Source organism: Rhinatrema bivittatum, chromosome 13, assembly GCF_901001135.1.
Source record: "Rhinatrema bivittatum chromosome 13, aRhiBiv1.1, whole genome shotgun sequence".
NCBI lineage: Eukaryota > Metazoa > Chordata > Amphibia > Gymnophiona > Rhinatrematidae > Rhinatrema > Rhinatrema bivittatum.
The window spans coordinates 77,907,466-77,931,834 of NC_042627.1; the positions used below are offsets into that span (position 1 = coordinate 77,907,466).

The 24,369-nt window shown below is 45.0% G+C and overlaps 1 protein-coding gene across 2 annotated transcripts in view; it reads right to left on the minus strand.

Moving 5' to 3' along the window:
• The window catches only part of CHSY1 (chondroitin sulfate synthase 1), a 100,361-nt gene that overhangs the window by 63,538 nt on the left and 12,454 nt on the right, over positions 1-24,369 (minus strand). For both annotated transcript variants that reach the window (XM_029575187.1, XM_029575188.1), the window contains exon 2: positions 14,370-14,865. In XM_029575187.1, the coding sequence (XP_029431047.1) occupies positions 14,370-14,865 (496 nt within the window). The remainder of the gene's footprint in view (positions 1-14,369; positions 14,866-24,369) is intronic.

Consider the following 24,369-nt stretch of genomic DNA (forward strand, 5'->3'; position numbering starts at 1 on the left):
GCAGGTCACTCTAGTGCCTGCTTGGACACTTGATTTAGCTGTACCACTGCCATTTATGGCTATAAATACATCAATCCTACACTGTACCAGAGCACCAAAGAGAAATTCTTCCCAGAATGGATTTGCGAACCTGCCAAACAAGGATGGATGGATGGATCCAAGCTCCCCATCACCCCCTACAAAAAACTTCCAAACTCTAGAGGTAATAATGACCATGACATTTTTATTTTATCTTGAGGGAGAGGGAGAGAAAGCTGGAGCTCGCTCATCTGATTTACATTTTGGTATTTTCCCCAGTTCAGAGATTAATTTACAAATCACTACTATTCAGGATATTTCAGAGGCATGAATACAACAGAGGTGACTCAGAAGAAATCCAATGGAGAAATAAGCAGTTTCTTTAACGCACTGCTCGTACTTAGTAATAGTGGCAAGGTTTGTTTCACAGTGCATAAGACTGAAAGCTGCTGCTTGAAGGGAGAAGGCCACAGGAAGAGGCCCAACTCATGCGATACTGTGTGAAGCCCAGCACTAACAAAGGACATTGGCCAGTTTGTCAGATGAAGGGCTTGTGCAATCCTGTAAAATATTGCTTCCATGTTAACCAAAGCTTAATGTGCAGACAATCAAAAGCCAGGAGCCAATGACTTGGCAACAATTTTAATATTGCTTAAGAAAGAGGATTCTACTGCCTGATCCCTCCAAGACTTGTTTTGTTTTTAATTATGGTAGAAGTCCCATTATCCAGCATGCACGAGCAACTCCTTTACTGGGATCAGGGAGGGGTAATTTGTGTTGAGTTTAGCAGTCCCGAATACTTTGAAAAAGTCGGCTCTTATGATGGGGGAACAGTCCGTATGCCAACTAACAGAGCGCTCCCGGCTCCAAGCAACAGCAGGACCAACAACTATTGCCCTGTTTCCAGCCTTCCCTTCTTGTCCAAACTGAGAAAGTGATTTACCTCCAACGCCTTTACTTTTGTAGAGGAATGCAACACCCTACAAGGCCACCAATCCGGATTCAGGAAAAGCCATGAAACTGAATCCATCTTATTGGCCATCTCAAATAGTATCCAGTTAACAAGCTAACCTAGGTGCCAATTCCTTCCTTGACCTTTGACAGTCACCAACATCTGCTTTGGCACCAAATGCACTACCCTTAAAGGATTTGAGTCACTTCTGTCTAATGGAACACAGTCTTATTTGGGTCGACAATTCCTCCAAACCCAGAGAACTCGCTTGGGGGGGTGCCCTAGGGCTCAGTCCTCTCCCCGATCCTTTTCAACATTTACATTCATTCTGTGACTTCATTCCGTCCTTCAATATTGATGGTCACCTTTTTGTGGATGACATTCAACAATGCGTCCAGCTTGGGGTTGACCAAACTTCTTTCATTGCTAATCTCAGTAACTGTCTTGCAGGAGCAGCCCAATGGTTTACTGACCATAAACAAACTAAACCCCTCCATATCAGAGCTCCTCTGGATCAGCTGCCAAAGACATCCCTATTGCATTCCAAAGAATCAGTATGAAGCCTAGAACTTCAGCTCTATTAGAAACGCAATAAACACACTCATCACAAACATGGCAAGAACTTCATTCAAGCATCTACACAGATCTGCAACTACTTTGATAAAGAATCTTGCTACTGTAACCCATGCATTAAATCACCAGCAGAATCCTTTCCTGCTGGTGCAGTCTGCTGAATAATCTCCCCAAAACATTGTTTTAACACTGTGATAAGCCTTAAGCAAATGTTAAAAACATTAAGTAGGGTTGGTTGGTTTTTTTTTTTAAACATGGCTTTAATTATTTTTATCTGTTCTTGTGGGAGGGGGGGGTTGTTTTTATACTTATTTTATATTTTTTTTACTTATGTTTTAATATTTTTATTCATGTTGCTTTTTTTTAATCACATATTGTGAATGTGTAATTAATATAATAATGCATGTGTGCTTAAGTGGTATATAAATAAGATAAAAAGTACTGCGACTCTCTATTCAACGGCATCTCACAATATAGAATGAAGTGTCTCCGGCTCAGAGAGAGTACAGCTACAGCCATTAGGATTCTGGTAGGAGCAACGGACCACAAAACCAATACTACATCAGTTACACCAGCTCTCAGTCGCATGCAGGATAAAATTCAACATCTTCTAGTGAATAAACAGGCTCCAAAACACCTCAACTTCTCTTACACCCCAACACGATTGGGAATGACTGCATTAAACCAGAAATGCACACAACACACTCCAATGTCACATCCATATTGGCCTGGGCTCCTGTATCCTTTACTCTGGAATGTCTTATTTTGTTGTGTGTTGGTTTTTGTCTGTCTCTGTAGTTTGATTTTATTAAAATATGTTTATTGCTATCCACTGAGATTTGTGGATCTGCAAAGTATAAATTGTTTATACAAGAGAATGCCGATCTTCCTAACTGGTCCCTTCTTTCCTGCCTTCTGCCCGATCGTCCTGTACTAGAGAGATTCTGCGCCTTCAGCTGCTGCGCACCAAATATTTGGAACAAGAAACTGTTAAGCACTGTGTCTTGAGCCCCGCTGCCTCACTTTCAGAAAAAAGATAGAAAGTGTGGTTCTTCATCCCGACCTTCCAGGCAGAAGCCTCGAGGCTGCGGTCCTACCTTACAAGCCATTGCATTCTTACTATGCCAGGCCAGCAACAGTACCGTTATTCAAATGGGGATGTCCATTTTTTAATTGGTTATAAAGCGCCTAGAGGCCACTCTTGGTAAAAAGCGGAAAATCAAACGTCTATAAATAAAATAACCCAACCCTTTGCCCCCTCCTCTTGAAGGGAACAGTAGGAGAAGGGGGTGATGCAGGAGAGGTATAAGACATGCACCGTCCATAATTCCTATGCAAAAAGAATACAAGCAACAAGGATTGGATCTGAAAAATATAAACCTAAAGAGAAAAATTATGTTGCCACATACAAAGCATCATTCCCCAAATGTTCATTTTTGGGCTCCAAACAGGGGCTTAGCCAAAGTGGGGGGGGGGGCCTGTGTCCCTTCATTTTTGGCTCAGATCCACTTCTCTTGCAAGTGTCTTTAGTTTTATTAATTCTAAGGTACATCGCGCCTTGGTTCTTAGAAGGAAGAAAGGCAATCTATCAAAAAGTAAACTATAATGCTGCCCTGAGTACTGGCAGTCTCCCCCATTCTGACTGCACCCAGCAACCAAGCTGATTTAGGGAATGCAGCTGTACAGATGCACAAAGCTGCACAAGCAGGAAGTGCTGGTAAGGAGCAGAGAGAAAATCCTGAGCCTGGAGTCTGCACGCGCTGGAGCCACTGGCGGAAAACGCCTCACAGAATTCAGACTTTGGGGTCTGCACAGAGAGTAGGGAGCTACCTGGAAATGGCTCTGGGATTTAAGATGGGGCAGATTGTGTCAGCGATGTGTGTGAAGGAACAGATGGGCTTCCTCTGGAGTGATGAAGGGAGGAGGGAGAAGAGAAAGGGACCGCCGAATTGCCATTTCATGCACAGACTGGAGGCAGTGCATGCAAATCTCTCATGCATATTCATTGGGGATACTCTGGAAACCAGGCCTGTTTGTGGCTCGAGCATCTGAGTTGACCACCTCTGCGCTATATATTTGGATTTTACCCTGGAAACAGCTCGAATTTTTACTAACATGCAATGTCTAGGCATGCAACGGCGTAAACCAGAAACTCATGAATATGCGTTCTCAGTCGCTGTTCTCATTTGGTTGAAACTCTTTGCTACAACAGTTACATGTAACTTGTAATGCACTTGTTCAGATTTGCATTTCTATGAGGGCCTTTAATCTGCTTCTTCTGAAAAGTATTCCCCACATGTACCATTTTGAGATTATTATTGCACTGTTTTGTTTGCATGATTTTATTATGGATGTTCATTTGCATGCCACTTAGGGTCTAGGGTCAGGCAGCCCCTAAACTATGAAAAAATAATGAAGAGCCTGTCTTTTCTGACATGGAGCTATATGATCAACACAATACTCTGATTCAGAACACATTAGCATGGAGAGCTCTACATGTGTTTGCAAAGTAACATACATAATTAAAGTTGCAATTTAAGTTGGTAATTGAGGCAACGGAGGTGAACTGACTTGCCCAAGGTCAAAAGGAAGGTCAGTGAAGATCTGAACCTATTCTTGCCTGGTTCTCAGTCTGCCAGTCTGGCCACAAGCCATCCCTCTTCCCACAGAGATACCAGGAGCTTCATTCTTGGCTGCCACAGGTGATACAAGGTTTAATCGCTCTGCTCTAAAAGCCACTTTGCACCTTTTTTTTAGAGAATGGCGACATAATTGTGTGTTGTGGTGTAATGTAATAGCACAGACACCACCTCAATTTTGAGCTCTAAATAAAACAGAAGCACTGAAAAACAGTGCCTGCCTCATTCACCGAGAAACCAAACCAGGAACGGTGGGGGATGAGTGGGTAGCGCCATAATAATTAAATGCCAGCGAGACCTATACTTCCCAGCCGTGAAAGCATCTCTTTAAATCAAAAAATAAATAAATACATACAAATGATCTTCTCTGGGAAGCTCTGGGGACCTTCAATCACAAGGGCATTCGGACTTAACAGAAGTGCCAGTAGTTTCTGCACAGAAACGGGAGAGAAACTTAAGGCAGTAAAATTTTTCATGCCAAGTCTGAGCATCAGGTGCCACTGGCCCGACTAAAAATAAACTTCCAGGCCCACTTTGATGCATCCTATGAATCGGAGGGGGCTCCCTTTGCCCCAGTGCGAGTGCACTAAGAAGAGCACGAGCAGTAACTTTGAGATCTCGAGTACGAGGGCCGTTCATTCTTGCTCTGGTGCGTGCAGCGCAAACCCATTTGGAGACATCACCCCCCCCAAGGGAAAGCTCTCACTGAGCACAAGATAATCTCACTTCTTAGGCTGCCTGCTGGAGAGGGAGGGGACCATCTGCAGAGGCTTAGGACAAAGTATATTCTGTCTCTGGTTTCCTACAAATCAGTTAAGCGCAATTGCATCCAGAGTAATATCCGTCTCGTCCCCTCCACTGCTGGATCTGGATCCATTTAACAGATGCCCGGGGCACGAGGCCGTCTGACCTTTGATATAAAATCGTCAGAAGTACTCCTATTACTTATGCCTTCAATTAAAAGGTTTTCATGCTGTAATTTCCTTTTTATCATAGTTGATGCAGTGCCAGATTTATTCCTGAAAGCTCCTATCCAAGAGCCTCACAATCTGCTCATGCGACTTTTAAATCCTCCCCCTCCTCCCCCCTCAGTAAGCACGCTGGTCTAGCGAAGGCAGATACCGGGCTCAGAGCGGCAACGCCTGGCCCACAAACGTGTCAGAGTGACAAGGCGGACATAAAGCCCACGTCTTCTCGACGGGCAGGGAAGGAGGTGCTTGAGAAGTTGGTATTACATAGATTAGTTCCACTCATTTGGGGAAAAATGAAAAGCAAGCAGCGCAATTCTTGATGACCCGAATTTTAGGAAGTGATTAAAAGCTTATATATTTATTCAAGCAATGAGCTGAGCTTTACCCTTTTCTGGATTTTATGCGTCTTCTTCTGGTCTGCCTTTGGGTTTTGTTTTGTGCATTAATGAACGCTCATTGTCCTCCACTTTGGACACTTTTCTGGATATAGCGGATAATAAATACAAATAAAATAAACTGGTAGACTGGGGAAGAGAGACTGGTATCACTCGGCATCACAGTTCAATTGTTAGAATAAGCACATCACAGGAAGCCGATACTAAACATTTAAAAAAAAAAAAAGAGGACTACCTATGACAGCAAAAATACAAACTTATAAAAAGATTATTAAAGCAATATTACCTTACTGTATAGACCCTTACTAGAAAATCTTGATCAGATTTCTTAGCTATGTTGTCCCAGCTATAGGATTTACTTCCAAACACTACTGTAAGATGCGGCAAAATTTTCCAAAACAAAATCTCCAACCAGATCTTACACAGCCACTTGCACTCCTTATGCAGTTTCCCCAGGCTCCCCCGAACCTCCTGACCCTGTGCATGGGCTGTTTTCTGGCTCCGATTAATTTTTATATTTGTGCCTTGCTCTGATATGCGCTATAAATCCAAGATCGACTACTGGGCCCATAACCTTTTCTGACCCCACTTTCTGTTCCTGTACCACCCCCTAAGGGCAAAGCTCCTCCAACAGACCCTGGACATTAATGCACGTCACATCTATGTCTTTAGCACAATGAGATTCACAGATGAGAAAGCTCAGAGCCTGCAGGGCTCCTTTTAAAGGATAAGCAGAAGAGCAAAAGGCTCCAGAACAGGCAGATCTACCACAAGCTTGGATTATTTCCAAAGGAGATATTTGGGGGCTCCGTTTCAGCTGTAGCTGCTTTCCATTGGCAGAAAGTCATACAATCCTTTCATAAAGGCATAGCGTGGCGCACACACAAAGAACCACAGCTACAACCAATGCACCCATCTAACTCACTAACTCCATCTGTATAAATAAGAAATGCAGGTGCCATTATAGTTTACCTTTAGTACCTGAATGCAACCTGCTTTGATGTATACTTTGAAGTGCCGAAAAGCAGAATAAAAAAAAAAAAAAAAAAAAAAAAAAAAATCTAAAAAAAGAAAATGCTGCCTACTCAGATATGGGGAGTAATCATAGCAAAGGCAAGAATCACTCCCATTTCTGAACAGGGAAGGGTGCTGGTGCCCCTATTAGCAGCCCTGGTTTCCCACCTACTGCCTGCACAGAACCAGAACCAAGTACATGCAAGCAGCGAGGCAAAAATCAGGCCTAATCAGCCCGTCTGCTAAAAACGAAGCCTGCTGCCAGCCAGCGTCAGTGCAAGAGCAGCGCCATCCTGACAAACACCTCTCCTCACACCGTGCAAGAGCAGCGCCACCCTAACACCTCTCCTCACACCGTGCAAGAGCAGCGCCACCCTGACACCTCTCCTCACACCGTGCAAGAGCAGCGCCACCCTGACAAACACCTCTCCTCACACCGTGCAAGAGCAGCGCCACCCTGACAAACACCTCTCCTCACACCGTGCAAGAGCAGCGCCACCCTAACACCTCTCCTCACACCGTGCAAGAGCAGCGCCACCCTGACAAACACCTCTCCTCACACCGTGCAAGAGCAGCGCCACCCTGACAAACACCTCTCCTCACACCGTGCAAGAGCAGCGCCACCCTGACAAACACCTCTCCTCACACCGTGCAAGAGCAGCGCCACCCTGACTGACACCTCTCCTCACACCGTGCAAGAGCAGCGCCACCCTGACTGACACCTCTCCTCACACCGTGCAAGAGCAGCGCCACCCTGACTGACACCTCTCCTCACACCGTGCAAGAGCAGCGCCACCCTGACACCTCTCCTCACACCGTGCAAGAGCAGCGCCACCCTGACACCTCTCCTCACACCGTGCAAGAGCAGCGCCATCCTGACACCTCTCCTCACACCGTGCAAGAGCAGCGCCATCCTGACACCTCTCCTCACACCGTGCAAGAGCAGCGCCACCCTGACACCTCTCCTCATACCGTGCAAGAGCAGCGCCATCCTAACACCTCTCCTCATACCTGCCTTTAAGGAGCTGGGTGGGATGTTTTAAACAAATAAAATGGAAGGAAAGGGTTGAATGCACCAAGGTGGAATAATTTCGCCTTCCCATAGCTGTTGGGAACAGAGGACACACCTCTTCCATAACCTCACCCTGGGCTATAGGGAAGGGGTGGCTACAAGGCAGTTGAGAGTAGTCTTCTGCCACAGCACTGTGACAAAGACAAAACATTTTAATCGAGTGCAGGGTCCACAAGGCTATACTCTAGATGCAGAAAGAGGTGAGTGAAGGACAGAGAAGTGTCCTGTTGTAGAGATGTTCTTTATTGGCCCTGTGATCTTGGGCAGATCCTGGACTGGTGGTCTGGTACAACTCAAGGAAAGAAAATTATCAGGTAAAAATAATTTCACCTTTTCCTTCCTCCTAGACCAGTCCCTTACGCGTGGAGAGTTACCGAAGCTGTCTTAAGGACTCCTGCCCCAAAGGCAGCTTCTACCTTGGCCTGCACATCCAGTCTAATACTTCATAAAGGAACGCAGAGAAGACCACGTGGCCACGCTGCAGATTTCTTCCATGGAGGCTGAAGATGTGTCTGCCCATGACACCTGCATTCCTGTGCAATGTGCATGGACACAAGTTAACCTTAGAGGCTACTTCCCCTTTGTAGGGACCACCAGCCACCACCTGTCTTTCTAAAGGCATTTGTCATCTTTAAGTATCTCGAGTACTGACGCATGCCCAACAGGTATAGGCTGGTATCTTTGCCTCGATAGTTGTGAGTGATGCTGACTGATAAGTAAAATGAAGATACCACCTTAGGCAAGGATGACAGTAGTGGCAGCACTGAACCACTAGAAGACATTAGTTCAGAGACGTGCCTGGCAGAGCAGATAGCTACTAGAAAGGGTGCCTTCAGAGAGAGGTCCTTCAGGGAAGCCTGGCAGAGCAGATAGCTACTAGAAAGGGTGCCTTCAGAGAGAGGTCCTTCTGGGAAGCCTGGCAGAGCAGATAGCTACTAGAAAGGGTGCCTTCAGAGATAGGTCCTTCAGGGAAGCCTGCTTCATTGGCTCAAAAGGGGGACTTTGCTTTACTCCCATTATGGGACTAAAGGTCTAAATGAGGTTGAATGCGATTTACTAGTTTCAGAAATGGCACTATATCTGGATGACCTTGATCTGGTCCCTATAGCAAGATACAGTTGCTACCGGCACCTTAAGGGAATTAAGGGCTAAGCCCTTGTCCGGGCCACTCTGCAGAAAGCACAGTATTGTGAGATGTCTGAGCTCCATGGAGGACCCTTTGAAGATCTGCTAGATGCTGATGCATTGCTGAAGATGCAGAGGCCTTGCATGCCTTTAGCATGGTTGGTATTACTCCTGGGGAGTACCCCTCTTGCACAGGAATGTCCTTTCAAGGGCCAGGCCATAAGAGAGAATGGAGATGGGGCCTCCACTGAAAGTGATCCCTGACCCCTGGGCAGGCTCAGAGGCCTCCTGTTTAATAGCCTTAGGTTTTTTTCCCCACACGTATTTTGATTTATATTCCACTTTTTCAGGCACTTCCGAATTACAACCACCATTCCTGAAAGTTCAGATCAAAAAACCTGACAGGAGCTAGACAGCAAACACAGCTCTACAGGGCTGCAAAAATTTAGAACAAAAAAAAAAAAAACATTTTAGGAGACGGGGCAAAATAAGGGTTAGTAGCTCAGGAATTTTGCTTGCTTCTTTGCTCTTCCCTCCCCCTCCCCTATGCAGGCACTCTCCCCCAGCCTCACTCCCCTCTCACTAGCAGCAGCCATCGCATCTCTTCAGGGTTGTGCTAGCACATATAGCTAAACCCCTCCCTGCCAAGTGCGAGCTCCCAAGTTTTGGGCACCCCAGGCGCAGCTCCGAGGCTGATACCACTATGAGAGAGCACTAGCATTGCCATGCCCAAAATTCAGAGCTGGCCAATTTCACCACCCCTGTCACCTCCAAGGGCCTCTGTTCACTCGCAAAGCTGTAAAGAAGCTGCAATCCCAGCCCAGTCCAAGGAGCTGTTTCACCTTCCAGCTAAAGTGGCCCAGCGAAGGAAGCCGTTATCTGAAGAGCGCTCCTCTATATCTGTATAACTAATGCACGCAGTGCTCCATGCTTAAAATGGAAATTTCACTATCACCGCTCCCTTATCACAGGGCAGCTAAAGCATTCGTGCACATCTGAGTGACCCGAGTATTTCACACTCTCCTCCCGGGCTGCTCCCAAAGCAAAAGATTGCTCCCCATCAGCATTACAAGAACATGGTCACAAGACAAAGGCAGGAGAGGGGGGACTCTCTGGGGGTCTCAGATACATCATCTTTGTTGGTTCTTTAAAAGTACCACCAAATCTAAGACAAATTTCTCCAGGACCAACATGGCTACGTCAAGTGCACTGCCAGGCTGAATGATCAATGCTTTAACATGTAGGTGCTATAAAGCATCAGTGTCAAAATCTCTCCTGGAGTGAATGTATAAGCAACAAACAGCTAGATTAGCAAATTTATTCCTTCCCTTGAGTGAACCTGTGAGCTGGACTGGACATAGCAATAAACTTTTACTGAAAAACCAACGCAGCAAAACTGCCTGTCAAAACGCATGCAGTGGTGAATTAAGTTTGGCAAAAAAAACAGGGAAGTCGCTTGATATCAACCAATCAGAAGGCTTTCCAGCCACACTGTCCAGGTATCTACCTGCTCCACAGCTGGCTTCCAACTCCTGCCTGATGTGTCCAAATATTCCAACTTTAACTTCTTGACCCTTCCCAATAACCAGCACACTTCCTTCCCCAAGCTATTAGTATGAGAATCCAGTGGATGAATAATTTCCTGTTAGAACTAACTGAATACACACACTACAGTCCTCTGCAGTGCAGGCCAAATACAGGCCACCTGTACATGCAGCTGAAGTACAGGGGCACAGCAAGGACAAGTTTCATAGATAAAACGTTACCCTTGCTTTTAAATGGTCTCTGCTTTCTCCTACGCTAGGATACATCAGCAACAGACCTGATAACTGGCACTAATAAAATTTTGTTCTAAGTCTATTAAACTACATCTGAGACTTCAGACTGCATGACCCTGAGCTAGAAATCACCAGTAACTGTTTCCGTATGCCTTGCAAGGACTCCTGCCTCCTGCTCTATACATCCAATAGTTCTTTTCTGGTCAGCTGAATTTTATAAATTACTGAAATTAGAGAGACTCATAAATATTCATGTAGTAACGCCACGTGTGGAACGCCAGAAGCCGTAAGGAAGCTCGCTAGTCCCATGGGTTACAGAGTCTGGTACTGATTAAACCCACTTTTACCCGTATGCTATTCCTGCACTGGGCCTTCCTCCCACGTCTGGCCCAGCTCCTCGTGTGCATGCACTGGGTACTGAGCCAGGGGCTCATATGCAAGGATCCTCAGTTAGCTAACCTTCTGGCTAGGAGGGATTCACAATCCAGACAGGGAAAGAGGAAAAGCTGGAAAAACATTCTCATGATGGCAAAGGCCTTACATGGTATAGAAACTGCCCCTTTATTAGATTTGTTTACTGCCCAACGCCACCATTGAACCGGCTGCCAGGAGTCACTGAATCAATGTCGTCATTGATGTGCTCTAAATATGAACACTTAACCTGGATCTGTGATTCTCTCCGAGTGCAATTTAACATTTCAATACATTTCATGCAGAAAAGCATAAACACACCTAACCTTTTGTTCAGCTCTGCTGAAACGTTGGTTTCAAGTGCTGTTCAAATGATTAACATGGCTATGCGGCCAAATGCCGTCTTTGAAAACATTTTGTAAGCTTCAGTTTCCGTAAAGAAAAGTCAGGCTCTCGCCCCTGCCTCCCACACTGATGTAAATGATTCATTTTCAGACTAAAGACAGAATGGGGAAAAGCCGAAGGTAAAAATCAGGCCCTGAATGCAGATGGTTCCTCCACTACCAAGCCATCCAGCGACCACGCACACATGGAAGCTGCTCAGGGACACCAGTGGCTGACGCGAGTAAACCCTGCACGGACATTGGCTCTCAGTTATTTTATTTTACATAGGGATCTCTCAGCTTTGTAACAGCCAAAAAAAAGTTCTTCCCCACCGATTCTCTCATATCACTCGTTATAAGTACGGAAAAATCGACGGAAAAAAATACGTGAAAATGAAGGTAACGCCATTAAGATTGTGTGGAAATCCAAGGCAATTCACGTGAAACCGTAGTGCGTCTGTCCAGGCTGCATCAACTCAGCCATTAGCAGCTTAACTAAAAACTCATTATTGGGCACACATGCAAAGCAAAGCTCCTCTCAACAACAGAAAAACCATTTCTAATTTTGATTTCAGCAGCTACCTTCTCATGCATCACCACCACAAGTTAAGCCTGATTAAACCAGAGTGCGCCCATTGCTTTAGCATGCGGAAGATGAATTCTGGCATGGAAAGGACTACGAGAGGCGAGACAGAGCGGTGGATGCACAGAACAGCCTCCCTGTGGAGGTGGTGGATTCTGATTTCCAGAAAGCATGGAAAAAAACACACGGGATCTCAGAGGGACAGGAATTGTAAAGCTAAATTGGAGTGGATGGGCAGGCTGAAGACGGGTTCAGGTGGTTTGCTGCACAGTAATGCCATTTCAGATTTTCCCTTTTGATAACACTATCACTAGTGCACTTACATTTTGTACCTGTTCCCATTCCTTGGTCACCACCACACAGACCGTGGGCCTATAAATCCCAGTTTTCAGTCAATCTGCATTAACAATGGGTATGGAATGAGATTCCCACACAGACCTCAAAGTTCTCATTCACAAAAGCAAAGTTCGAACCCTGAAAGAAATGTGAAACTGCTGAGAAATGACACGCACGGGGCAGGGGGAGTGAAACAGGTCAGGGTGGGAATGACAAGCCTAGCAGCAGAGATCTCACATTATGGGCCCCCTGGAGATTCTTTGTTTCTTGCTTTACAATTTGAGCCTGAAAACCTTCTGCCTACAATAACTGCCTTCCTATTGTCACCCTACAGCTCTAAAAGAAATAAATACTGGAAAGAGATTCCCCAGTTAACTAGAAAAAAAAATATATTTTTGAAGAGACAGAGTGAAGAGCAACATTCCTGGATGGGGGGGCTGCTATCCTATTCCGCGTTAAGCTTCTCTCTCAGGCTTGCAATGCACCTAAAATGTAAACCTCCTTAGTCAGAACACACCTGAGAGCGATGCTGGTTTAAGTTTCAAGTTCCTCTTTCCACTCACAAGATACCCACTGCTTGTCTAAGTATCAGATGCACTTATTGGCCTTCCTCCAGGACACAACGGAGGGGCGAGACTGCACAGCTGCGCCGTTGGACCACTGGTTGGAAAGGTGATTTCTCTTCTGAAGATCTAGCAGTGCTGCTCAGAATGCAAAATGTGTTTTATGCCTACTCAAACAGCATGGGCTGCAGGATGCCCTCCCTTTACAATATCACATTCTTCACTCTGCTCCAATATATTTAAATAAAACGTCTCCTGCACCCAAGTGCATTTTTGCTAAAACGCAACCTGCTAAGAGGTAACCAAATAAAATGAAGTTTGCAGGGGTGTGATCCCATTATCACAGACGTATCTGAGAAGGCCTTTACACGTCTCGATCTGCTTGGCAAGGACTCCATGTTCAGGAATAAAAAGGTCATTGAATTTTGCTAAGTCAGGAACAAGTAAAATTCTGGGACAAATCCTAGGCTTCCTTAGCTACAAGAGAAATCGGAGATCTCCAGGACTCATTGATATAACAGCTATGATAAAATGAGGTGGAGAGGCTATCGACATTCATTGTGAGAAATAGGAGATGGAATGCAAAATGTTTAAATATTTAACTAGCACTAAATCGGTTGGAAACGGATGAACCAGAGCACATGGGTTAGATCTGAAGAATAAAATCAAAAATTCAAAGATTATATTTTATAGTGAAATTGATAGTGCTATTAGCTGCTAAAAATACCAATGCATACATATTTAAAGAGCAAAAACAAATGGGAAAATACATTTAGTGTAAAGTCTAATGGTCATTTAAGCTATCATTCCAAAAATGCAGAGCTTTATTTTTAGTCCCACTGGTGTCTCTGTTGTAGATTTCTGGAGTCTGGTTAATACTCTTTGCCCTTGCCACAAAACTGAACCCTTCTCGTGATATCCCTAGGCATCCCTACTAAGCATTCTGAACAGAAGTCCTATCCCCTGGGAATACCCGCCAGCAGAAGTGATAAATCTCATCTGCTTTCTGCCGAAACACGAGCACAGTGCGCGCTGTGCAATAGTTTGCTGCAGAGAGGCAGAAACTAAATTTCAGTTAAGCACCAATAAGAAATGAGCTCAGAAACTTTTCATTCTTAAAAAGCGGGCTGGGAAGACAAATCATTTTTCTGTAGCACACAGGACATATCTGAAATCTGAGCCAATAGGAAAAAAAAAACCTCAGGAACCTTATCGCATAAGAGTGCTTGGTATATACGCATCACTTCTTTGATACATATGTGGACTTTAGAACTATTTAAAAGCATTTTTCAGTATGACAAGATGCGTTAGCCTCAGAGGGTGAAAAGGTTACAACTTGTTTCTCTCATGTGATGGATAACGCTGGATAAAAAAAAAAAGTGTAAGAAGATACACAAACTTCCACCCCTTCACATACAGCCTGCAGCGTCTCAATGTCAATACAGTCGTGGGTGGCCTCAGCACTTCCATTTAGTTTCCCACGCTGCTTTCACTAGTAAAAAATAAATAAATAAATCCCTATGCCCGCTCAGTGCCACCTCCTCCCACATGCTTACCTCGTACGACCAGACACACTGTATGCCGACAAACCTCCGCACGCAGCGTCCCACCTCCACGTCCTCATGCGTGGTGAACATCTCTCGCAGACACTCCCCAATGTGGGGCACCATCTTCCTCAGCACCTCCCGACTCATGATCACCCCAGGGCCCCCCATGCAGAAGTTCTCCCCGGGCTCCAGTGCCAGTTTGCCCATCTCCTCGGTGGTGCCCAGCCCGGTTTGTCCCAGAAAGAGAGGCTGGCTGCTGTTCAGGCTCCTGAGAAAGTTCTCCAGCCGGTCCCCCTTGATGTAGACGTCGTCGTCTGCCCTCATAAACCACTCGTACTTGTCGAGGTAGTGGTCGTGCATGTACTTCAGCATCATGAAGGACTTCTTCTGGGGAGGGTAGGTGTCGTCCACGCCTGGCAGCGGCACGATGGGTATTGGGACAGACGTGTCCGAGCCCTCGCTGGAGAAGAACTCAACCTTTCCGGGAATGGTCGTGGCCCAAGTTCTGAAACAGACAGACAGACATACTGTTACAAACATTAAACACGAGCAGGTCTTCTGAAATCAAAGACACAAGCAGAGAAACTGAATGAGAAGTAGTCATCTAAATTACTCCTGCCAAAGTAAACGGGACAAAACCAGTCCATGTTAGGATGCATTTCAGCACCAGGGAAAGAGTGCTGAACCAGGAACTTAGAACAGTGCGTGGGGGCCAGGCCAGATGCAAGGGCTGTGCACTGCCATGCAAAGCATCTGGAGTCAGATCTTCTGGTGGAGATAACATTCAGAGATTTGAGGGGAAGGAACATTTGTCCATTTTTCCCAAAAAATGCTCAATTTGGCTAATCTTTTTTTAAAAATTCAGTTATATGATTCCTAGCTCAACAAGCTTACAATGTAAGTAGACATGCAAGGCAACAGGAGACAGTGTCGAGGGGAAAACGGGATTTGGATTCTGGTTTCCCACCCATTACTCTAGCCCAGGAGTAATGGGTGGGAAACCCCACAATGAATATGCATGAGATGCACTTGTATGCAGTGAGGCAAGTACATGCAAATGCTTGCCTTGAATATTGAGGGGACATCCTGAAAAACGCGACTAGCTTGCAGCACTCGAGGGCCGGAGTTGCCTACCCATGCTATAACCACTAGGCAGCTTCTCTTCCTGGTCATCCCACACCACTACCACTTAGTGGCCAGAACTAGAGTCCATATTAGCTGAGTTCCAGTGGGAGCTGCAATATGTGGCCCATAGCCAAGGGCTATCCCAGTGATGGCTGGGCCAAGTTGGGAAAAGGGGGTGGGGAGAATCCCAGTTACTTGGAAATGAAGGCTCATGGATGGCTCTGTAGACCAATGGATGCTGGTTCCAACTAAGGGCCTCGTTTGCTAAGCATTTTTACCATAAACACGGAATGGGAGAAAAACCATTAGTAAGTCAGGCCCTTCACTTGAAAAACAGGATAAAACTGCTGGACCCAAAAAACCCAAACAAAGACCAGAGTAACATATTTGGGACCACAGCGGAATTTCTTCACTGCACTCACAGGCTGACGCAAAAAAACGCATTGAGTCGAACGTACATCTGCCTGCATCCGAACGCACATTTTCTAGGCACCAAAAAAACCAAACCACAACTTACTACCAATGCAGCAAGGAGTTTTGCACGCAGAAAATATCTCCCACTAAATACGAGCATTGCTTAGCCCGCTCACACGGAAATCCCATGCAAATGAGTGCATTAAGCAGTGCCCTCAACCATCCGATGCAGAGAGACTGCATCTAGCCAGTGCCGGAAACCCGTTTACAGCACTACTGCTGGCACTTAAACCCCTTAAAGGAGAAAAAAGTGAAAAGTCCAGAACACTTAGACGGATAAGGATAGACTTATCCTGGTAAGGGACAGCAGCAGCCATGTATCCAGATAAGTACTAATTTATCTGGCATGATTCACTGGTAGTTAACCAGATAAATATTTATCCAGCTAACCACACCAGATATACGGATAAGGACAGACTTTTCCAACTATTTGGCAGCAGCTTGCTGCTTCTGGATAAAAATCGGTACATATCTAGGTAAGGACCCAGGTAATTGCCATGATCCGTTAGGGATGCCTCCCCCGAACTTCCTGAGTTATATGTGTATCTGGCCTGCACTGAATGCACATTTTACAGTTAATGTGGCTTTTTTTTTTTTTTAAATGTCTGATGTATTTGCATAGCATTAGCTTACTGCATTGGGAGATAAAATTAAAAAATGCATGCTGAAAACCAGCGCACAGTTTTAATGTTTAGATTATTGCATCGGCCTGTCAGCATCTACAAAAGCAGCACCTTGTCCTGCACTTTCCCTGGGATCACAAGTGACAGACTCTGGTTAGGACTTGGACTAGAGTCTTTCAGCCTAATTACATCCACATAAAAATAACATTTCTGATAATCAGATTTCAAGAGAATTGTGGGGCCATCTTGCTTTTGAGGGACGTCACAACATGCCAAGTTTTTCTCTTTGGCTGGCTGTATTGAGGCAATGGAGTGCAAGAACCGTCAGGCGGATTCCTGAAAGCTTGAAGTCATTGCCCAGCAGAGGAAGAGCAAGGCTCGAGGTTCACAAGATGTATAAACTCAAGAGCATCAGCCAAGAAGTGGACATGACCGATGCAGTAACATTCAGCAGGATTCAAGACAACATCCAAAAAACAGAACAGCCTCCAGCAACAGCAAGAGAATGTAAACAAACATTTACAGGCTCTGGTCAAACTCTTAAACAGACTTGTTCCTTTATTTCCCCTTTATATTTACATCAAGAGAAGTCTAGAGCACTTTACATTAAAACCTGGAAACAGTATTTCTGCCATTTAAGCACCAATAACCTGGGTATCATTCGTATATTCAAAAGCAGATCTTTAAAAAAAAAAAAGTTCTTGCGGTAAGAAATATGAGTGTTCCTGAAAAAGTATCATTTCCATTTATACAAAGACTCTCCAACCATAATTTTCATGCTAAAAATACAGGCCATGACTGACGCAACGCCCAGTTTCTGCAAACTGTACTTCTCAAACCGAAGCTGAAGACTAAGAGAACAAACAGGAAGTAACAAACTGGCCCGAGGGTTCCCAGCCCTGCATTTGGGATGCTACTGAAGCAGGGTTTACATTCCCCCCCTCCCTCAGAAAAGGGTGTCTCACCATTGCATGACAGCGACCCCTGCTGGTCAGGATGTCCAGGTGTGTGTCCTGGAGAGAGAGAGAGAGAGTCTGTGGCCCCCAGAAGAGAACAGATGCTGCAGTGACTGAGCTATGGGGGGGGGGGGGGCAGAGGGTTAAAAAAAAAAGTGGGAGAACCCCAAATAGCCACAAATGAATGTTCCTGGAGCTGCAGCCCCAGTTAGCTTCCAACTGAGCTGGAAACCTTACAGATGAGGAAACTTAAAAATATCTCCCCCCTTCCCATAAAAAAAACCCAAACAGAAAATGTCATTCAAGGGTAAAAATTGAGTAAAACATTGTGAAAGTGAAATTCACAGGTTAATTTCTAAAGCTCTGTTCTTAGACCATGAATTTCAATGGAGAGCACACCTCATTGTGATCAAAATTAAATGGTCCTGCTCTCATGAAGAACTCAGATTAAATGAAATCACTGTGAAACTGGATGTAATAAATCAGATTGACAGACTGAAGAACAAACCGCAGGGCTCAGATGTATTCATTCCAGAAGTCTGAAGGAATTCAAATATGAAATTGCAGACCTGCTTCAGGTGATCTGAAACCTACAATTTAAAAAACAGCCTTGGTACCTGTAGTGTGGCCCATTATGATGCCAATTTTAAAAATGGACTCCAGGAAACTATAGATCACTGAGCCTGTCGTCAGTGCCAGACAAAATGATTGAAGCTATTCTTAAAAACGAAGATTGACTATGTAGACATTATTTAATGGAAGAGTCAACATGGTTTTTGCAAAGGGAAGTCTTCCATGTTAGATTTTTTTTTTGTGTGTAAATAAATATACCGGTAAAAGGTGAGCCAGTTGATATAGTACATTTGGCAAAATCCCTGAGACTCTGCTCAGGAAACAGGTCATGGACTGGTAACTGGTTAAGACAGGAAACAGAGAATAGGACTAAAAATGACCAATTTTCTAAATGGAGGAAGGTCTTTAGTAGAGTGTCACAGGAGTCTGGTAGTGGGATTTGCGCTAGAATATTTAGCATATTTATAAGTGATCTGGAGTCTGGTAGTGGGATTTGTGCTAGAATATTTAGCATATTTAAGTGATCTAGAAAAAGGGACGATGAGTGAGGTGACAATTTGCAGACGACAAAAATGGTTTTGAATCATTAAAACAGCAGCGGATTGTGAGGAATTGCAGACAGATATTGAGAGTCTAGGCTTCTAAATGGCGGGTGCAATTTAATATGGGCAAGGGCAAAGTAATGCACGTAGGGAAAAATAACCCCAATTATAGGTACATGTGGCTGGGTTCTGCGTTAGGAGATCCCACCTAGGAAAAGGACCTCCGAGTCATGAACAATACTTGAAATCCACAGCTCCGGGTGTGGTGGTGGTGCTGGTGGTGAGAGGCAAATAGAATGTTAGGAATTATTTGGAAAGGAAGCGAGAACAAAGCTATCATCTTGAGGCCTTTGCATAGATCCTTGGTGCAACCACACTTGAGTACTGTGTGCAGTTCTGGTCACCCCATCTCAACAAGAGATATAGCGGACATAGAAAAGCTACAAAGAGGGGTGATAAAAATGATAAATTGGGTGAAAAAGCTCCATTATGGAGAAAGGCTAAACAGGTTAGGACTCTTTAGCTTAGAAAAGAGGCGACTGAGGGGGATATGATTGAGATTTATAAAATCGCGAGTGGGGTGGAATAGATAAAAAGAGAATAGTTATTTACCCTTTCAAACCCAAGGACTAGGGGATGCTCCATGAAACTAGACACCAGATTAAAAACAAAAGTCAGAAATATTTTTTCACTCACTGCATAATCAAGCTATGAAATCTGCTGCCAGAGGATGTGGTCGTGGTAGGGTTCAAAACATGGCTGGACAAGTTTCTGAAGGAAAAGGCCCATAACAGTTATTAGTCAGGTAGACTTGGGAAAGCCAGCAATTATCCCTGGGAGATACCATAAACAGATCAACGACGGGGGGGGGGGGGGGGGGGGGGGATTTGCCAGGTACTCGTGACCCGTACTGGCCACTGTTGGAGACAGGATGCAGGGCTTGATGGACCTTAGCCTAACCCGGCGTAGTACTTCTCATAAGCATCAGCTCGGTGGCTGTTTCAGCAGGCCCAGTCTGGCTCCTGTATGCCGGTGAATCAGGAGCCGAAACGTCCATGCTGCGGGGCAAACAGGAAAGAAAAGTTCCCGCCTCCCCTGCAGCCTATTGGCTGGCTGTGGAGTGTCTGACCAATGGGCTGCCTCCCCGAGGTACAGTGGAGATGGAGAGTGAAGAGGAAAGAGGGGCTGGCAGAACGCTGGCTAGAAGAGGAATGGATAGTGGAGCTGTGGGAACTGAGAGAAGAGTATACAAGCTGGGAGAGAGGGGACATGGGTTGTGATTACAAGAGTTGGGATGAGTGGTTAGACAAAGACTTAAGGTGGGAGTGGGGAAAGACTGGGAAAGGAGCTGTGTGGGACAGGAGGGTAAATCAAGAGGTTGTGAAGAGGGAATCATGGCGGATGGAAGAGGAGAGGGATGAAGTGACAAGTGGAACAGAGGTGGTGAGAGAACAGCAGGCAGACAAAGACACATGGAAGAAAAATAAATGAAAGAAATTAGAGGAAAACCTGTATTAATTTATGGACGGCTTACTGTGTTACTTAGCTGATTTATTATCCATATATTTACAACACTTAGTACTAAGTTTTTGCTTTACCAAATTGTGTATAGCGTGTTCTATGACATAATATAAAATACACCCCCATACGACTATCAAACACAAGTGCAGTCCCCACTGGCCACGCTGCTGATTCTGACAGAGTTGTGATGTTTCGTTGGAGGAGTGCACCCTACCCCGCCATGCTGGAAGGAGTCCAAGGCCAGAGCTGTGTTGGCCCCCGTGGCTGAAAGTCATCCCTTGGCCACTGGGGCTGAAGATGGAGAATGATGCTGCCTGCTGCTTCAAGGAGGAATGAGAGACCATGTGGGTGTGTGTACATGAGAGTAAGAACATGCATGAGAGACTGAGCGCGCGTATGTGTGCGCACAACTCCGCTTCCTCTTTCTCTGCCTGCTAATCCATAACAATTTCAGGGCTTCTGGAAATAAACTTCCCAGGGATGGATAATGAGGGATTTTTAAACATCCTTATTAGTTGGAGCAAGTGATTTCATGGGCTTAGATGGAAGCCTTTGCCTAATCTACTGAAATCACAACTCACAGGAGCATTGGGCGTCCACCCCCAAGTGATTTGCTGACTCAATTGCTGGGCTACAATGTCGACGAGGAAGAAGTGGCTGAAATTAAAAGCTAGTTCTGCCACGGCCATGAGCTCAAACAGACGAGCTGCAGGCCCAAGGATGATGTGGGAACTATCACGCTCGTGCTCAGAGGAGGGGGGTGAACATGTGCACATGGATAATGCGGAGGGGGACAGCTTGACCCAGGAAGAGACCTTAAACAGGATATCATTTCCACTAAAAATGAAATGTTGGAAGCAATAAACGAGCTGACAGAGGAAATAAATGAGATGGGTTCCTGCGTAGATGAGATTGAGCAGCATCAGGCTGCTAAGGTGGAGGCACTGTAAAGAGAGGCATTGGCACTAAGGGAAGGAAAGGAAGAACTCTGCGCCAAAATAGCAGACTTGGAATAATCTACGCAATAAAGGAGTCCCAGATGTGCAGCATTACGGGGACTGTACTGATGATGTGAGAAGAATTTGTAAGGCCTTGTTGGATGGTGCGGGGGATGAGGTGGAGGAGGAACCCGTAATACAAATTGAACAGGCTCATCGGTGGGGGGTCCCCCTGGAGATATTATCGTGTGTTTCAGGGACTTCCAGCTAAGAGAGAGAGATGGAGATGGCCAGGGGCAGTGGAGCAACCATAAAATTGAATTCTATGAGGACTTGTCTGCAGCAACATTTGCTAAGCAGCAAGAAATGAAAGATCAAATGTATTGAGAAGGGGCAATGTGAAATATAATTGGCTGCTTCCCTTTGGCCTCCAGTTCACCAGAGAAGGCGAGACTTACAAAGTAAAAAACGGTGGAGGAAGTGAGGGAAATGCTGCAGAAGATGGGATTAACTCAACCCCCAGATGAAGGCCCGATACAAGATGGAGTGTGGTCTGGAGCGGGGACGCCTGCATGGAGCCGCCAGGATTCTTGCTAAGTGGCAAAGGGTTCAAATGAAGAAGCGGGATGGCGTGGGCACAAAGGAAGCCTGAGCCATAGTGGAGAGAGACAGTGTGGCAACATGAAGTAGGTTTTTGAAGACCGATTGAGGGACATGAAACCAGAACTGGACTCTTCCTCATCCTGGGGTCAAAAGAAGCAGAGAAGCAAACTGTTGCATCTGATAAAATCATTGAATCTCTTGTTAACAGAAAGAGGCTATAAAAAGTCTCATACAGGTGGGATCTTTCTCCGGACTGATTGCACGAAACGTATGATACTATTATGCCAGGACGATGGAGGCAGCGTGGGTCAGTGGGTTCCATGATCCGTATTTGGTGGGAATGTCCCAAGGCGTCCAGGTTTTGGGATGATACACTGGGATATATTAAGCTATTGACGCAGCAATCTATATAAGTCCCTGCTACTGAATATACCACTCTGATATCTCAGGTATGGTTCAGGACTTGATAGTCCAGATTATCTACAGGCAGTCACGGGAAGCACACTGCTTGTCCACCTACAGATATAGTTCACAAAAGACCGTATAAAATATATTTTCTTAATTATCTCACTGCCGTGCAATTTAATAAGAAGTGGGATCCCTACATTAAATGGCTGAATGTAGTCCGCTCATAGTGTGATGTTGCATAGCCTATTCAAATGCTCAACTATCTGGTGGGCACCTATACTTTTTTTCTTCTCTTTGTTTAGCTCTGTTATATTTTGTATTTGTAGCTCAGTTGTCCAGTTTTGTCAGATAGGGTGGGGGAGGGAAGGGGTAATTTGAAAATTGTACGGTACATCAGTGTATAAACCTGTGTGGTATGCTGTAAGGATTTGTGTATTGTTTTTTATTTAAAGTTTATTAACCATAACATCACTGAATCTCAATGTATGGAGAGGCCCAGAACACCACTTCCAGGGACTACACATTTTATTCACATCCACATGGGTCTTATTCTCGCATTGATAATTTTTTGTTGGACAACTCTGATGGGGGAAGTGCATGGAGCAGGGATTGCGTGTCAAACGTGGTCAGATCAAGCCCTGGTGTGGTTACATCTGAGGAGCATCCTTGCAAGACAAACGCACCCTTTGGATACTCAATGAGGCGTTGTGACGGGATAAGACAATTGTTAAAAAAGTTGAAGATGTGTTAAGCGAGTACCTGGAACTTAAGATGAGGAAGTTTGCCCAAGCATGGTTTGGGATGCGTTGAAGACTAGAGGCAAGTTGATATCATGGGCTTCTTGGAAAAAGAAAGGCACTACTCACTCAGATCAGGCAATCTGAAGCCCAGCACAAGAAAACTGGTTCACAAAAGATCTGGCAGCAACTAGATAACGCAAGAAGGAAGCTGGAGCGTTATCAGGTTGATTTTATAGCTTAAACTCATGCTATTGGGACTGGTGTAATATTTGGATTGCTAGCTTTCATAGCTCGATTTTGCTATAGAAAGTTTATTACATTGTAATTGTTTTTTTGTGGCTCTGAGGACCATGCCCAAGACGCATTACAGTAGGTCTAATATCAAATGGGTTCCAAGTGTCTCTTGCTTTTTTGCAGGGTTTTCTGGTTGGCACCACAGCAGTGTATGTAAATAATAGATAGTGATTTTTTTACCTCAAGACTGTGCTTTGAATGTCATTTTTCATGTAAAATCTGTTATAAATGCATAATTGTGTGTGAGGAGGTGCAAGGTTTTCCTAGGACACCTAATACCCTTGCACCAGCCGTGGGCATTAAAACACAGAACAGAGTCTCCCAACTCGTGGCGTCATGCGTTGTGTAATGGGTGAGGGCGCAGTTTTCCACTTGGCTATAGACACCACATTGCCTGGCTACGGCTCTGGAGGATGTGACTGAGCTGGGACTGGTAGGACTCTAGTACTTTCCTACCTTGACTCTATTACCTCCGCTCTCTGGACATTTAAATATGGATTATCTGACAGGGAATGATTTTAGGCGCTACAACCATTAACAGCCATTGAGTAAAGCAACTGACCATAAATTTATCGATGTATATCAAATGTCCCAAGAACAAGCATTAAACAGATGCAAGGGTGCAAACCTCTTCAGAAAACATTTTAGGAGGCAGGGAATTTCTTACTTTGTGCTTCTCTTGCAGTTTTGCTGGCTGTTTTCTGCTCCTTTGTCATGTGCGCTTTCTAACTTAGGTTTTAATATATAGTGAACTCTGCCTTGGGCTCCCAAGATAAAGCAGTTTTTATGAATTCAAATAAAAGATGCCAAGAATATGTTGGCTTTTCTGAATTTTACGCAGCTGGTTCTCAGGAATTTTCCAGCCGTGTGTATACCTAAAAAGCTGTCCCTGGCAGACATTCCCCAGTGGCCAGAGACGGAGCCGTGATGAAAGCTCTTGAGGGCAAAAAAACCGTCAGGTACTTCCAATTCTTGGCCGGCCAAAGACTGGAACAGCACCTACAATTATTTCAAAGAGTGTGCCCTGCACCCTCTGCCACTTGCAATTAAAATCTACTTAGTACCATATAAAGTGAGACTGAACCAGCACAGTGCCAGTGAGATTTAAATTCCTCTGCACCCTCACTAAGCACAGAGAGCCTGAGGGAGAAAAACAGAAGGACAGGAAGAGAAGCAACTCGGTATGTGGAAAATCTAAATCCAAGAATCAGC